Source organism: Arvicola amphibius, chromosome 1, assembly GCF_903992535.2.
Source record: "Arvicola amphibius chromosome 1, mArvAmp1.2, whole genome shotgun sequence".
In the NCBI taxonomy this organism is placed as follows: Eukaryota; Metazoa; Chordata; class Mammalia; order Rodentia; family Cricetidae; genus Arvicola; species Arvicola amphibius.
The window spans coordinates 195,685,476-195,702,498 of record NC_052047.1 but is presented as its reverse complement, the minus strand read 5'-3'; the positions used below and the strand labels follow the sequence as shown (position 1 = coordinate 195,702,498).

General features: G+C 46.2%; 1 protein-coding gene across 3 annotated transcripts in view; it reads left to right on the top strand.

Moving 5' to 3' along the window:
- Positions 1-916: 916 nt before the first annotated feature.
- Positions 917-17,023, top strand: part of LOC119804886 (nebulin related anchoring protein) — a 68,727-nt gene continuing 52,620 nt past the window's right edge. For all 3 annotated transcript variants that reach the window (XM_038316665.1, XM_038316671.1, XM_038316658.1), the window contains exons 1-11: positions 917-988; positions 1,299-1,393; positions 1,880-1,967; positions 5,569-5,673; positions 7,453-7,554; positions 8,862-8,966; positions 9,607-9,711; positions 10,650-10,757; positions 11,033-11,134; positions 12,271-12,375; positions 13,628-13,744. In XM_038316665.1, coding sequence (XP_038172593.1) covers positions 917-988; positions 1,299-1,393; positions 1,880-1,967; positions 5,569-5,673; positions 7,453-7,554; positions 8,862-8,966; positions 9,607-9,711; positions 10,650-10,757; positions 11,033-11,134; positions 12,271-12,375; positions 13,628-13,744 — 1,104 coding nt within the window. The remainder of the gene's footprint in view (positions 989-1,298; positions 1,394-1,879; positions 1,968-5,568; positions 5,674-7,452; positions 7,555-8,861; positions 8,967-9,606; positions 9,712-10,649; positions 10,758-11,032; positions 11,135-12,270; positions 12,376-13,627; positions 13,745-17,023) is intronic.

Genomic DNA, 17,023 nt, shown 5'->3' with positions numbered 1-17,023 from the left:
TCTCCTCAGGTGGAGGACACATAAAGCAGTCAGGTCCTGGTGGGGACGAGTGGAATGTCACTTTGTGAAGGGTGTCTCTGAAAGTCATAAGGTTGCCTGTGAGCAGAGACTAAAGGCGGTGGAAACTCCCCAAGGCCAGGGGGAGGGATTTTTGTCACCAAGCCACCCCTGTTAAGACCTTTGAGACAAGAGAATAAGCAGAAAAGACTCGAGGAACATTCTAGCCCCAACACCAAGCATTCTTATTTGTCCTTATATGTTTTTGAATTCCAGTATAAGTTAAACACAAATGAGTAGCTCAGTAAATTCTTATTTTGTTACTACAAAATAGATAAAATTCAAATTCGGCATTTATCCTTCTAGGAGGGTGAGTCAGTCCTCTTTTGTTCCCAGGGTTTGGAGAGGTGTCTTGTCTGCATTAGTCAGAGGGGCCACAGCCTGCATTTCTAATTAGATTCCAAGAGCAGGTTTGGCTATTCTTTAGGCTCCTTTTCTGGAGTATGATCATGGCTAGTGTTCACCAGCTCTCCCCACCCCCACTCACACACACACACACACACACACACACACACACACACACACACCCTGAGCTCTGGTTATCCACATAAACATGATGCTACCATGAGTTAACTTTTCTATTTTGAGAAGCATGTCAGCTTGAAATACCTCTACCTTGTCTCAGACGCATGCGTGCTGACGGAGTTGCCAAAATTGTCCCTTGAGTAAGTGGCAGCTTTAAAAGCCAACCAGCTGGGGACTCCACAGCAGAAGGTCAGCATAGGAAAGTAGAAGTTGGATTCTGAAGGTTCAAGGCATCCTGAGGAGTTTTATAGTGGTGGGATTTTGAAGGTGTGAGCATCTCGACTGGGTTCTGGTTTTCTTGCCCGTTGCTTCTCCCTGTCTACCGTACTCCAAGATGAACGTGCAGGCCTGCTCTAGGTGCGGCTATGGCGTCTACCCTGCTGAGAAGATCAGCTGTATAGACCAGGTCAGTGGAGATGTTCTACGGTCTTTGGGAAGGTTGACATACCTGGGACATGTGTCTTCTCACATATGGAGCTTTATAGAATGATAAGGGAAGGATACATTCTACTTTTCTTAGGTTTGAATCATTTCTATGTCTTCTGTGCTGCTTCAAGAAAAAAAATTGTTTCATTTTAGCATGCTCTACTCAAGTGTATCGTTCATGAATTTTAGTTTCATTTTATCCATGATCCCCAACTCTTTTACCTTAAAGTCTGTGAGCCCCGAGTCTGGAGGAAGACCACTAACTGTCTGGTCTTTTCTGTGCCTTCCAGACATGGCACAAGGCATGTTTCCACTGTGAAGTCTGCAAGATGATGCTCTCTGTTAATAACTTTGTGAGTCACCAGAAAAAGCCGTACTGTCATGCGTAAGTGTCTGATAGCCAGCCCCCACGGCTTGGCTTCTGGTTTCCAAAAAATAGCCAACTGAGGGATCGGGTTCTCAGCTCCAGGCTGGACTCTAAGCATCCCCTCCGGGAAAGTGCTCACTCAAATCTAGTCACGGAAGAGCCCTAATGTGGGATTTTGGCGAAAGACCAGCTCCCCCCACTGTAACCGTGTGTCAAGTTATAAAACCTGTAGAACACGGCAACAAAGAAATGCATAGATGGGGCTGTAGAGACGCTCTTAAATGACGTCCGGATCTATGACCGCCCTCAGTGAAAATTAACCTCCATGTCACGTGTGTTGAATTTACTTATGTTTATGAGGGGTAAGATTAAGTGGGAAGTCATGAGCTGTATTCTGGAGTTTTGTGCTCATCCATCTTAAAAGAGACCAGTTTTCTAGGAAGTCACTTATCTGTCCCCTGGGATCAAGCTCTTTTCTAATTTTGATTTCCATTGCGTTTGCAGCCATAACCCTAAGAACAACACGTTCACAAGTGTCTACCACACACCTTTAAATCTAACCTTGAAGAAGCCTGTGGCCGCCACGGGTGGGGTAAGTCACTTAGCTTTGCATTTTGAAATCCCTTTAAGGAAACGCCTTGTGCTCAGACCCCTGCTGATTGGTAAGTGATTCTATTTATATACAGGCCAGTTCACTTCCTCTTCACACACTCAGAGTGTTTATAACTGCTCTTTGTCCTGCAACAACAGTGGAGACCAGTACACAGGTCCTTGGTTCTAGCATAACCTTTGTGTCCGGCCAGCCAGGACACAGTGATTATCACTTTGTATAATAAGCCTTGCATACACTAGGTAGTTAATACATAATAGGAAAAGGTTTCAATGAGTCCTTCTTTTTCTCCCTCTGTTGTATTTTGGAGTAGAAAACCAAAGCCCTCAAGGTCCACACTCCATAACTCCCTTGAACTGAGTGGCAGTTTATGATTATCCAGGGGATAGCTAGAGATATTTTAAGAAATGAAGCTGGCTTTGGGAAGTAGATGAGAGGGCTAGGCAGGCGAGGGTGGTGTGTTCATATGTCCAAGCGTGTGCTCTGTCACCCGCCCAGCTGTTGGGACCGTCGTATCTATTAATATGCTGCGTCACCAGGCCCATGAGACATTGCTCTGGGGCATGGAAATTTAGGCAGATTTCTAAAATTAGGGATTACCCAGCAGGTGCAGGGCTCTCTAGTAATCTCTCTTCCTGGCATCGCCCTGTTTGCGTTGACTCTGGCACTCACTGGGCTGTCCTTAGGAAAGTCTGTCAATGTGACTGGACTTGCATATGTCATCTCTGCAGCTGCTGTCACCAGACCTCCCTCCCTAAGCACGCGGCATTAAGTTTGCATTTAACAAGTGCATGTGGTACTGACTGGAAAATTGCTTATATCACTCCATATACAACCTGGGGGAGCCGATACACTGTTCTTATCTCATTCTGGAGCATACAAACCTGTACAATCCCATCCAGATCTCGGTGTACAAATCCAGATCTGTCTGGCTGCAGAGTCTATATGATTGGCCCACTTGTGTACACATCCAGAAGATGGCAAACTGCAGAAGCCAGAAAAATGAAAACTTCATGTACCCAAATGTTTCTGCAGTTGTGTTCAGGGAGAAGGACTTGACCTCAGAATGCATATGTCATGCTCTGTACAAAGAGATCTATGATCTCTGCCATTTCCTGGCCTCCCTCAAGCCTCAGCTGGCAGGGCTACCTTAGAGTTATACAAGGACACACACAGTGTTTACCTTTCCCCGGGCAGTGGAGGACTCACTTCCTTTTAACTGTGTATGACAGTCCTAACCTGGAAGGATGTGAGGGCAATCTATCACTCTCCTTTAGACCACTTTCCCAGGATGCCTGACAGTGTCTATTTGTTTGCATCTGTATGACCGTGTGACAGTGTGTACGGGTTCCTATGTTTGCACATGGACAGTGTATAAGGGTGCTAGCAAGTGTGACCAGACATACATACTCATACAGACACATGATACATGCCCTGCTGTATATATGTATACATTCATGGGTATTGTATGTTTATGGTATGTTTGAATATATACATATGTGTATATATGTGCTGTATATATATGCATGTATGAGTCTGACTGTGTGTAAGTGTGTGTGCAAGTATATTTCTGTGTATATATGTAATATGTACATTTTTGTATGGTGTGTATAATGTGTGCACTTATAAAAAATTTATTATTGAGACCTTTTTCTACAGTTTTTTTTTCATTAGGAAAAATTGAAATGAATAATCATGTCCTTTTTAGGCCCCAAATCTTTGAGCTACCCTAGGGTGTGTGATGAACAAATTTTTCAATACTACCCTTCCACTCTCTGAGAAACACGGCCAATTCAAAAAGAAATTATTCAGTGCTTATGTGCTAGAATTTTCAAAGGAAGGAAAGGCCCACTTCAGTGACAGTGGGGATAGGGAATTCGGGTAAAGATTTCAAGCTGGCATAGATATATGATTTGTCATAGACATATGATTTTCTGCTTCACAAATGTCATAAAAATAAATGTTTATTAAGCCAGCAGTTCCTGTTTTCTGAGAGTAGATGGAATTTCTATGGCTTCTATTCAGAGACCGAACTTGCTGCTCAGCATCCCCCATGGCATGGCAGCTTTGGCTTCTCGCCTTGCTCAGTCCAGTGGCTGTGACTGTCACTCAGGGCTAACAGTGCTGGGCAGGGGTGGCATGGCGGCTTTCGGAAAGTGGGGCAGAGCCTCTTGTTTTGGTCACACGTTGCTTTTTTCTTAAGTTGTGATTCTCTAGCAGGGTTGTTTTACCCACGTAGGACATTTGCTGACTGGGGAATCTGTCACTGTCTCAATTGGGAGGGAGGAATTATTGTACCTGGTGGGTAAGCTCCTGCCATGCTCAGGAAGTTCCACAAGACAAAGACTTAGCTATGTATCAGGAACCCTGCCTTGAGGTTCTGTTCATGACAGTCTCTCCAAATCCAATGAGGATGTGTGTAAAGCATCTCGGTCGTGCACTGATAGTGGGTCTGCACCAGACAGTAAGCAGGAGCAGCCTGGAAAGTCAAAGACAGAAAGTGTCCTTGCCTGGAAACTGGAACTCCTAGGTTTAATTTTTCTCTCTGCCTTTGTTTCTCCATTGTCTGCAAAACTAAGGATTTAAACTTCAGCTTGTAAAAACTTTAGTTTTGGGGCTCCATCTCAGATCCAACAAATTGTGATATCTTGGCTTTGGATCTAAGAACTTGCTGAGTTTTTTCTTATTATGAATCCTTCCACGGAGTTCTCTTTAAGAAACCTTTGCTTTCCCCCAAATCTGGAGGTATTGACCTGCCAGTTCTCCCCAAACTGATCCGAATGCAGACACGATATTGTACATCCGTGCCTTTGCCATCACAGTTGGAGTTGTGGTGTGACTTATAGATACTGCGATGCCTATAATAACTGTGAAAATATGAAGGCTTGGGGACAGTGGGGATCTGGAGGAACATAGCAGAAAGGCTTAGTTTACCAGTTCTCAAGATTTACTATAAAAGCAATATCTTGTTACTTAGTGCACTGAGCCTAAGACAGACCAGTGAGACAGACAGTAGGTGAGATAACAAAGTCTGACAATGAGTTGCCCTTGTGTGGTCTCTTTAATTACAAAAAAAAAGCACAAAACCAACAACACCACTGCAGTTCACTGTCAAAAGAACACTCTTTAGGGCACATGTTGGAGAGACCGACATTTGCACACTCATTCACAGCTACATATTCACTTGTTTCCATGTGTGTATGTATGTGTGTATGAGCATTTGTGCCTGGGCGTACATGTGTGGTTAAAGGCAACTCGTGCGAGTCAGCTCCTTTCCCCCACCATGTGAGTGTTGGGGATTGAATTCAGGTTGTCAGGCCTGATGGCAAGGCCTTCACTAGCTGAGCCAGAGCCACATCTACTCAAGAGCACTTTACACAGAGCAGGGGTTCAATACCCACCACTGGCTGGTGGCACAAATGAAGCCACAGTGGAGCCAATAACGCAGTGAGCTTTGTGGTGCCGCTAAGAGGCCTCCTCCCAGCTGAGACTTGGAAGAACTGCCCCGATCCAGCTGTGCAGCGCCTGTTTTCTCTCGCTTCTCTGATGGAACTCTTACTGACTCCGCTTTCACTGTGTACAGATCAATGGCCAAGAAGATGGTAAGCAGGTAGAATCCGTTTTCCACTGGGACATGAAGTCTAAGGATGGAGCAGGAGCACCTAGCAGGCAACCACTGCTGAGTGAGGTGAATGTGGAAGGGAGAGGAGGGGCAGACCAAGCCGAAGGTGACCGCTGTTGCTGTTGCTCCTAAGGAACCACTAGCTTGTCCTTCATACATGTGTCGAACCACCTGTCTGTAAACTAACCCTTCCTGAGAGCACCCAGCTGTGTCTGCCCAGCTCAGATTTGTCACCTTCTGTCCTCCAGCCGCAGGGTTTCTGTAACCAGGAACAGTGGCCCCAGTGCGGCCAGTGTTATTCTTCATCCTGTGACACCCCACCTGACCCCAGGCCTTCCTCTCTGTCTTTCTGTCCCCCTCCTCTGATTCCACCATTCCTCCCTGGTCCTGTAAGGGCCTCCTAAAATGACTCTGCCTGCCTCTGCCTCCCACATGCTGGGGTTAAAGGTGTGCACCACCACACCAGGCTGTAAGAGATTAGTTTGTTTGTTTTTATGGTGGCCCATATCCTCCTCCTTCAGCTCTTACATTCTTCCTTCCCCCTCTTCTGTGATTTTCCTTGAGCCTTGGAGGGGATGATGTAGATGCATGTAGGGCTATGAATATACTATTATTTGTTCTGGGAACGTTGACCAGTTATGAGTCTGTGCCCTAAGTGCTGCATGTCTGACCAAGGCTGAAAGCATCACTAACCTGTGGCTACGAACTTCAATATTCAGGACAATAGTAGATGCCCCTACTGCCAATGGCCTCTATGGCCTTGGTATCTTGACCAGGTCACAATACCAGTTCCATGTGTGTCATAAGTTCCCTCCTGTAGAGAAAGGATCTTAAATCAAGTCAGAAAACAATTTTATCACCTATAAAAACTTGTTAACCCACATGGCAATTGTGAAGATTAAAGAATGGATAAATGCAAAGATGTCAGAATAGTGTCGGGTACAAGAATATTATTATTATTTTCATTGGTAATTATATGCCAATGTATGTTTTCATTAACCAATGTGCATTTTTTTCTTGCTGTCTTTCCATTCCACAGACACTTGAGAGCTAGGCCCACATCAGCATCCTTTTAAGCGTGTGGATGTGTGTCAAGGATGCATCACTGAGAGCAGATGTAGGGTTTGCCTTATTGGTGGGCTGGGCTGTCTGCTCTTACACATGATAAAGTTGCAATAATTACTCTTTCGGATACGGGTGGTGTGTTCCTAGAACAGATAATGAAAACTGAGGTTGTGATGGCCAAGCATACATGCCTTTTCATTTTCACGAAGGTTGTCGATTGCTCTCATGTACAGTTTACCTTAAAATGCTTCATTCTCCCTAAAGTATGTGTAAGCACACAGATGTTTTCTAGTGGCTATTTACTTCTTTTGTTTTATTCCTGAAGTTTTACAGCAAATATTTTAAGAGAAAAATCTTTTTCTTTTTCCTTTGGTTTTCCCATTGACAGATACAAAATAAGTAGTAAGCTTTGGAAATTTTGCTGGGTAAAGCTGACTTACTCAGATCTGCCTAAGGTGACCTCTCTCTGCCCAGTCTTAGTACACAGAGGAGCAAAGAAGTATTTTATTGCATTGGGAAGGTTTCTGTAACATAGAGGATCTCAGGGAATTGTTAGTCAAGATATTAAGTCATTTTCAGATATGTCTGAAAACCAGGAGCAGTTTGGTTGACTGAGTCCCTGTATGTGTTTAGGGAGCAGCATGCTTTTTAGAGACCAGATTATCTTCACAGCGAAGGATTGCTGGGGTTGTGTGGGGTGGGCTGGGGGGGGGGAGTGTGGGGTGGACAACCAAGCAGGCACAGAATGTGTCTGGATGCATGTGCCTGCTTTCTTTGTAGAGAGACTATTGGCCGGGATATGGAGACAGGAACACTTGGTGTCCAGGAGATCTGCCAGACCCTGAGATCGTAAGGATGGTTGAAGCTCAGTCTCTTGGTGAGGTAAGGGCTTATGAACCACTTGCAATCAGAAGGTAAAAATTCCTTTACATAGTCCTTTATTTTTAAGATTGTGGTGGAAAGAACACCTGCCCTTGTCTTGACTTGACTAATGTCTTGTCACCATGGGAAAAAAAAAAAACCTTGACAGGGGGATGTTTGTTTTTGGCTCGTGGCTGCAGGGGTCTCAGTCCATCCTGTCAGTGACTTGTTCACAGTGTGTACCAGGAGGCAGAGAAATGGCTTCTCTCTGTCTCCGCCCTTCGTTCTCCTAGCATTTACTTTAGTTTTCCCCACCTACCTCTGTTCTTCTGACCTATCACAGGCCAAGACAGTTTCTTATTCATCAGCTAATAAAAGCAACACATAGACAGAAGGACCTCCCACACCAGGAAGGGGGAAGTCTAGCTATAAATCCCTTCTCCCCAAGATTCCCATGTCCCAGTCTATGGATCCCGTTACTCAATTTCCTCACACATCCAAGACACTGTCCAGATGTGATTATGTTAAGGACCTTATGGTGATAAGGAGAACCTGGATTCTGAGGGTTGCCTCACAAGGTTCTCTCCAGCCAGTAGACAGGGAAGACAGGGCCAGAGGAAAGCTATTGTAGTGACAGAAGCAGAGATCAAAGCCATGTCCGGTCAAAAAGTGAGGTCCACGGTGGACTCTGAAGAGAGAAGGGGAAGAGATGATTTTCCTCGTGTTCCAGAAGGAGCTGGTCCTGATGCCCACAGTAGACTCCTCACCTCCAGAACCATGAGGGAGCAGTTCAATGGTGCTGGAGCAGAGAGGGTTGGAGATACCCTTCACTGCAGATGGCACCCTTGCTTCTTCTCTACACAGCCCATACAAAGCTTCCCATTGAAGACCCTGCTAGGGAAATTACAATTAGTTTTTGTAACTTTTTCCTTTGGAAAACAGACAGCAAGATAAACAGAGTGCTGAGGTCATATTTCTCATTTAAAAAGTTACCCCTTGGATTGCTCAGAAAAAGATGAAACTTCTCTCTTCCTATGCTGTAGAATTTTCCCTGGCGATGAGCTCCAGCCAAGTCTCTTGGATTAATGGCCATGCTATGATACAAGGACACCTGAGGGAATTGTACCAGGCTCCCCATAATATGATACAAACACTAGAGGTGATCACTTTTGACTTGGGGACTGTGGGTCCTCAGTCTAGAGGGTGTTATTTAAGGACTGATGTGTTTTCCATGAAGGGGATGAGTCCAGTGTCTCTGATGTCATTGCATTTCATGAGCTCTCATCCAGTACCAGGCTGGTTCTCATGCCTCTGTGGTCCTTCAGCAGGGCTATACAGAAGACTGCGAACAGCAGCAAGGCAAGGGGAGCTTCCCAGCCATGATCACACCTGCCTACCAAAGGGCCAAGACAGCCAACCAGCTGGCCAGCCAGGTGAGAGTCCCTGGGCTCACTTGTATCCTTGATGATGCTAACTTTTGACATGAATGCAGCCAGCCCTGCAATTCAGGAGAACAATACAAAGAACGTTTTATAGGGTTATGAAAACCAAGTTTCCTTATAATGTGTTTTGATTGGGCCACATCTACAAACTGTGGAAAAGGGAAGAATGCAGAGGCCACAGAACTCAGCCAAAGACTCAAATAAATGTTCCTCCAGGTTGCTGGTTTTTCTTAGAGTGGACACGGATCTACCTGGAGAGTGGCATAGCTTATGGGTTAAAGCTCTGGCTTTAGAGATGGAAGCTTATGATTCGAATCCTGGCTCTTTCAAACATTTGCTGGGTAGCTCTGGTCAAATTACTTAGCTTCTCTGCCCTCAGCTTCTCATTTGTGGTAAAGAATAGTCCCACTGGATGTGATTGTTGAAATGGTCATGGGAGTTGCTAGTTAGGGATACTTAGAAGTGCCTGGTACTCTATATTGGCACATCAGTGAAGAGAACATTTGTGAGCACAGACTCGGTTTGTTTTGTGCATGCCTGAAGGTTTAGCTTCTGGAGAGCCGTAAGGCAAGGCCCTCGCCGAGGCTTGAGGTAGGTGTGATACGGCTTTGACTCAGCTTCTCCTTGCCAGGTACAATACAAGAGAGGCCACGATGAGCGCATCTCCACGTTCACTCCAGTGGCAGACACTCCTGAGCTGCTAAGGGCCAAAGCTGGGGGACAGCTTCAAAGTGACGTAAGAAACGGTGTAGGAGGGCTGGGGGAAATGGATCAGTGAACAAAACATTTGCCACGCAAGCCTTAGGTCCAGAGTTCAGATCTCCACAGCCCTTAAAAAATCCAGACAAGTGCACTGCGTGGCTGCAATCCCAGTGCTCGGCAGGTGGAGACAAGGGTTCCTGGAACAAGCTGGGGAACTAGACTAGCTAGAATCAGAGAGCTTCTTTGCATTGAGTGAGAGATCCTGCAATCAAAGAAAACACAAAACATCAACTTCAGGTCTCTCTATGTAAGCACACACATATGCAAAGGAGCCTGCAGACATGTGTACCCATTCTCACGTGAAGACACATATACACAAACATGTGTACCACACACATATGAAAAATGATTTGGTCTAAGGCATGAGGGTCCTTACTTAAGATCGTGTTGTTGTTGTTGTTGTTATCTGGAGGAGAGGGAGGGAAGAATGGAAGAGGAAGCCTGATCCCTGCTGGGCACCAGAAAGAGCTTCCTGAGGTCGCATGTCATAAGTTAGCCCTCACCGACCTTGAAAAAAACTCTTTGAACAGAATGCACTAGGTTATATTTGTACCCAGCCAGGCATATCAGATGCATGTGAGGGAAATCTCTCTGGCCACTGCAGGCCTGAGAGGCTGACTTCTGAGGATGTCCCTTTTCATATAGCCCATACACTCCACCATGTGCTAGGTCCAAGAACTGAGTGTGGTTCTGAATGGAAGATGGGAGCACAAATCCAGCTTCATGGCTGAGATCTGTGACTGCGATGCCTACTTTGTGTCCCAGACTTGACAACAGCTCCTCAGAGACAGCCTTCCTGCTTTGCTAGGCCTTGGCCCACAGGCCGGGGCTCACCACACTCTGCGTGGACCCCCTCAGCTGTCCTGTGGGACTGTGGTGGGGTCATTCACTGGTTTCTTTTGAACTGCTTAGGTGAGATACACAGAAGACTGCGGAGCTCCGAAAGGAAAAGGCAGTTTTCCCGCCATGATCACACCTGCTTACCAGATAGCCAAGAGGGCAAGTGAGCTGGCAAGCGATGTAAGTACCTGTGGCCATGGTGTCATGTTAAGGAGGAAGCCAGAACTTAGCCTGGATCAGGAAGTCCAACTTCCTGTCCGTTTTTACATGTTTGCCAGGACCAAGAATTACCTTTCCCTCACCAGTGCCAATCATTTTCCCTGTGACAGTGACCTGCTGCTTCAGCCTGAGCCGCGCCTTAGACCCACACGGACAGAAAGCCCCACGAGCATGTAGTTTTACTCTGTGACCCTCGTAACGAGACTCATTGATTTTTTTTCTTACCCTCCAAACAGGTGAGGTACCATCAACAATATCAAAGAGAAATGAAGGGAAAGGCTAGTTCTGTCGGAGCTGAGGGCGGCGTGACCAAGGAATGTGTAGACCAGTATGGACAGGTATGTGGTACTTCTGGGTGTGGCCATGTCGGACATATGATCAGGACATGTGATCAATACATAGATCACAAATCCCAGCACCTTGAAAAGAAGAGCCTACACCAGTGTGGCGACTTGGCCAGTAATAAGATGTTTTCATCTGTCCACTGAAGGACGATTACTAGGAATCAAACTGGTTGGGTTAGCACTGCATGAGCATTGGAAGGGATCAAAATGTATGTCTTGAGGGGCTGAGGAGAAAGCTTAGTGGCTGAGAGTGCTCGCTGTGTTAGAGGGAGAACTTTGCTCAAATCTCTACCACCCACATTTACAGAAAAGAGCAAGAAAAAGCCTGGGCAATGCCGTGTTCAGTGGTAACTCCAGTGCTGTGCAAGGGGGAGATACGGGGATCACTGGGGCTCCCTGGCTGCCAGCCCAGCTTCCGTTTCAATGAGAGACCCCCATCTCTAGGAAATAGGGTGCAGCATGGCATAGCAGGATACTAGAAGTCCCCCTTTGGTCTCTGCACACCTGCACACCTACACATGTAATACACATGCACATTCAACATACACCCCCAAAATGTTTATCTTATTGAAAATATTGAGTATTTTCCTAAGTAATAGAAATCACTTCCTTAGGAAGTAAACAGTTCATCTAGTTTACTAGATAAAGCAGTATGATATTTCTGGTTCCACAGCACACGTGGCTGATGGGGAGCAGTGCGGAGATGTCAAAGCACCCTTCTGCAGAGACCTGCTGTTGGGTCTAAGCAAAGACTAACGGAATACAACCACCACATGGATATTCAGTGGCAGCATGGGGTGGGAGAGTCCCTTGGCTTATTGGATATTGTGATGTTTGATGAGGATGAGGATGACAGTTTTTTATGTATGCGTGTATGTATGCATGCATGTATGAATAAATGAATGTATGTATGTGTGTATGTTTGTATGTATGCATGCATGTATGTATTATATAGTGGTTCAGGCTCCAGGACCTAGTGTCTTAGCACCACATCGTATGTCTTTGGCAGTCCCTGGAATGTCCCCTGTGGATGAGCTTTTCTGAGATCAGACTCTTGAGCTATTACCGCTGAGGACCACACATGTCAAGAGGGATATATTACTGACCAAAGCTTTTGATTGACTCATCAGGTTTACTCAGAAGAGTGTGATGAACCTCGGGGAAAGGGCAGCTTCCCAGCCATGATCACTCCAGCTTATCAGAATGCCAAGAAGGCCAATGAACTTGTGAGTGATGTAAGTACTGGGCGGAGCCCCGGAGGCGGAGCCACGGGAATGCTGGGGGCTGCTCTTTCTGGGAGCCATCTCTTAGAGTCAAGAGAAAGCAGAATGCTAGTGTCGCCCCAGGTCCAGACTCACTGTGTTTTCTTGATCTACTCATAGACTTTGAGCCCATTTATCTGTCCACATGGAAATGAGACTAGACAAACTGCCCTGCTCATGTGTCATTTGAAAAGGTACCAACGTTGGTCCAAGCAGATCAAAACCCATTGGTAAAACCAAAGCCCCGTTGTGAAATTGAGCCTTTTAGGGGAAAAGCTCACTGAAAGAATGTAACAAGTCTTTCTCTGTTCCACCAGCCAGTTCCCAAATAGTGACATGGAGACTCATTATTAATTATGAAAGCTCGGCCTTTAGTTTAGGCTTGTTCCTAACTAAGGCTCATAACTTATATTAACCATTTATAATAATCTGTTTTGCCTCGTGGCTCTTTACCTCTCTTCCATCTTGTCCCTCCTGTTTCCTCTCCATGTCTCCCGGCAGCTCCTGTGTAGGGCTTGATTATCTCTACCTTCTTCTTGTCTCTGCCTGGAAGTCCCGCCTATACCTCCTGCCTAGCCATTGGCTGTTCAGCTTCTTATTACACCAATCACAACAAATACATCTTCACACAGTGTGCAAATACCCCACAGCAAATGAAGTCACGTGACTATCACATTGAGTGTGACCCAGTGAGTGATAAGTGGTTTTATTTGGAGAATGTTAGCAGCTGGCAGTCCTTGAGAGACGGGCTATAATTAAACTTGGTAATGTGGCACTGGGACACGGTCTCTGACTGGAACCTAGTTCATTTCTCCCCTTTACCCTTCTTCTTCATTCTGCCACCGTTCAGTGAGTACCCAGTAACCCAGGACAGCACCACCTTTGCCTCAGGAAGGGAAATGCAAGACTTTACTCCTTTCTCTGCAGACAAAACAGAAATGGTGTTGAAGGTGAGGGCAGGATAGGGTTAGAATTTCTCCTTATGGTGGTCACCTGAGGCACCTCTTTCCCTTTCTTCAGCCAGTGTTAGAGGGACCAGGAAGAGTTTTAACATGAAAAAGAATCGAGTGGTTTCTAAATTTAATAAAGGATTTTAAAGAGTCCAGAGGAATCTTCCTTCCTTTAGAGAATTCTAGCGTGTCTGTGTTAGCATTACATCGGGGGTTATTTCAGATTTCTTGTGCGGCAGCCACAACCCCAGACTCTCTGTGTGTGCTCCTTCCAGATAAAATACAGGCAGGACTTCCAGAAGATGAAAGGCGCCGCGCATTTCCACTCCCTCCCGGCCCAGGACAACTTGGTTCTTAAGCGAGCTCAGAGTGTGAACAAGCTTGTGAGTGAGGTGAGTTTTGGGGAGAGCCATTCTCCTGTATGCTCCCCCTTTCTCCAGTGGGTGCAGTGGCCCTGTTGAAAAACACCGCAGCTGCTGGTGCTGCTAGTGGCACTTACCTATAGCCCTGGCACTTACTGGGTAAGTGGGGCAGGGAGTCAGAGGCCAGCCTGCACTATGTGAGACCCTGCCTCAAAACAAACAAAATGAAACCACGCATACTGCCTGCGTGTTACCAGTTTCCAAATCAGGTGTACACAGAACCAAACAAGTTAAATCTTTCTCTGTTGGCTCAAAACTTTCTTACTAAATATTCGGAAGTGCCAATCTGAACAGATTTGTAGATGTCAGAGCGAATACTACATGATACAACTTTTAGAGATTTATTTTAAGTTTTAATTGTGTGGTGTGTGTGTGTGTGTGTGTGTGTGTGTGTGTCTGTGAGCACGTGTATGCGAATGCAGGTGCCCTGAGAGGCCAGACGAGGGTACCAGGTCTCCCTGGAGCTGGAGCTACAGGCAGTTATGAGCCACCCACTTGGGAAGCAAACTCAGCTCCTCTGCAAGAGCAGCAACTTCTCATCATTGGGCCGTCTCTTTTTCCTGCCTCTGAGCCATCTGTCTAGCTCCTATGCTCCAACTTTTAGAACTATAAGTTGTTTCATTCGTGTGGAGTCAAAGTCTAGAAAGACTGCTGCAAAAGCCCCGTTTCTCTTATCAGGGGAGTTAGAGTTCAGAGAAGCTGTGTCTACTGCACGAGTTCCCTTTCCTTCAGGCTGGCCTGGCTGCTCAGGGGCGCACATTGCTTGACCCGCCCCATGTTTAAGCCTTAGTTGGCAAGAACATTTGTCCTCTAGTTCCCCGGAGCTCTAGCATCCCTTCATGGTGGCTCCTGTCATCTGCAGTGCTGCTCAGTCCTTGAAGACCTGTGAGTGACAGCTCTGACTGTGCGAAGAATTACGGCTATAAAAGTGCCCTGTGTCATGTTCTCTGAGGCTCGGGCACTCAGATGCAGGTGTCTTGGAACACCCTGTTACTTCTGTAAGGCCTTGATCTCAAACCAAGCTGATCGGTGACCCTCTGACCTTTGGCCTTTGAATGCTCAGAATCAGACTTTCCTGAGCCTCATCAGGAGCCTTGGATGCTTTGAGATGGTGGCTGGGTACTGAGAGCTTAGATGCTCTAGATGATTCTAATATTCTAGAGCAGATGTTAGCACACTATGGCCTTGGTTTCAGTTCTAGCTCATGGTCCAGATCTAGCTCAGGGCCTGTTTTTATAGAGGAAGTCTTCGGGACACAGTGACCTTGTTATCTGCCTACATCCTGCTTTTGGCTGCCATCAGGATCTCACAGGGAACATGAGCACTAACATAGAGACTGCATGGAGGGCCAAGCCTGAAATATTAGACCTATTTTGTTAGCTATATGATAGTGATCATATTAATATATAATTAATGTTAACATATAATACTATATATGATACATATAATATAATTTTGTCAGCTCTGCTAGACCTGTGTAATCATTGGACCATCCCTTTTTCATAGCCCAGAAAAGGAAAGTTTCTGGAATGATATAGAGATCTCAGAGACAAAAGTAGAACAAGAGACCATTGGGCAGGTGGAGGAAAGGGACAGCTCAGCCACCCAGGAGGGGTAGATTCACACAGGAAAGAGCCACTCCTTTTTCTCCATGAATATACATAATTGAACATATGACTATCAAGACATGTTTTTATAGGGCCTGGGGAGATGGCTCTGTGGGTAAAATCCTTGCTACACAAACAAAAGGACCCAAGTTTGGATCCCTAGAACCCAGGAAAACGACAGAAAAATGCTGGTGCAAACTTATAACTGCAGCGCTGTGGGTGGGAATGTGTGGGGTGGGGCCCGGGGAGCAGAGGCAGCTATGTCCTGGGAACCTGCTCTCCGGCCAGTGTGGCTGAAGCAGCAAGTTCCACCATGAGACCATGCCTTACAGAAAAGTAAGGTGAGATGCTCAACACGGACCTCTGGCCTCCACATGTGGACGTATGTGTGTGTATGTGCACACACACAGTTTAAATGTTTTGTTCTGTGTTGCTGTGCCTGTACCTGAGTGTATGTTTATGCACCATGTGCATTCCTGGAGGTCAGAGAGCATTGGATCCCCGGAACTGGAGATCTGCCATATGGGTGCTGGGAACCGAACCCAGGTCCTCTGCAAGAGCAGTGGCCTCTTCACACTGAGCCATTTCTTTAGCGCCTCCCCCCCCCACTTTAAGGAAATATCTCTAGCGGTAGGACTCAAATGCATACATTTTTAACTACACATCATTTGGCAGCATTTTGAAATGCACCTTGCACACCTTTAGAAGGCATAGCTCCGCCTTGTGGTTTTATCAGGCACTGTCACCATTGTAGTGGTATTTCCTTGGGTGAGTGATCCCACAGGCACTTTCTGTTTTGTTTGTCCCTGTGATTTTCCGTAAGATGAGCCAGCCCTGTCTCTCTTAGTGGTGCTCACCTTAACTGCTTTTGTAATTACCTGGGACTGATAACAACAGCCTCCCATCCTGCAATTTCCTGTTTGCTAACAATGGCCTCACATCCTGTGTGAAGCACAGGGAGGCTCCTATGCCAGCCTATTTGAAACTAAAGATGGCCTGTCTTGGAATGGGTTCCTCCATCGTATTCCTTTGTAAAGTATTGTTAAATTTTCCTGATGTGTTCACAAAGAGACCTTCATGTGGTCTAGAGTGGGAGGAGTTCCTCAAGAGGACTCATCTCTGCGGTGGGCTCTCAGAAGAAACAGGGCATGGCTATTACATAAACACGCAAGGCATTTTACCCCAAGGGCACCCACACCATTTATAAAACCATTTGGCCACCATAATTATTGTTGTTATTTGATGCTGCAGAACAACCCCAGAGTCCCATACTGGGGACACTCCATGACACCTGAGTTACAGCCCAAGCCCTGGAACACTCCATGACACCTGAGTTACAGCCCAAGCCCTGGGACACTCACTGACACCTGAGTTACAGCCCAAACCCTGGGACACTCACCATCACCGGGTTACAACCCAAGCCCTGGGACACTCACCATCACCGGGTTACAACCCAAGTCCTGGGACACTCCATGACACCTGAGTTACAGCCCAAGCCCTGGGACACTCACCATCACCGGGTTACAACCCAAGCCCTGGGACACTCACCATCACTGGTTACAGCCCAACCCGATTTACAGTTCTTGATCTGTGCAAAGAGTTACAGTACTTGCTATTGAGATATTTGTAATTTTTTGATATT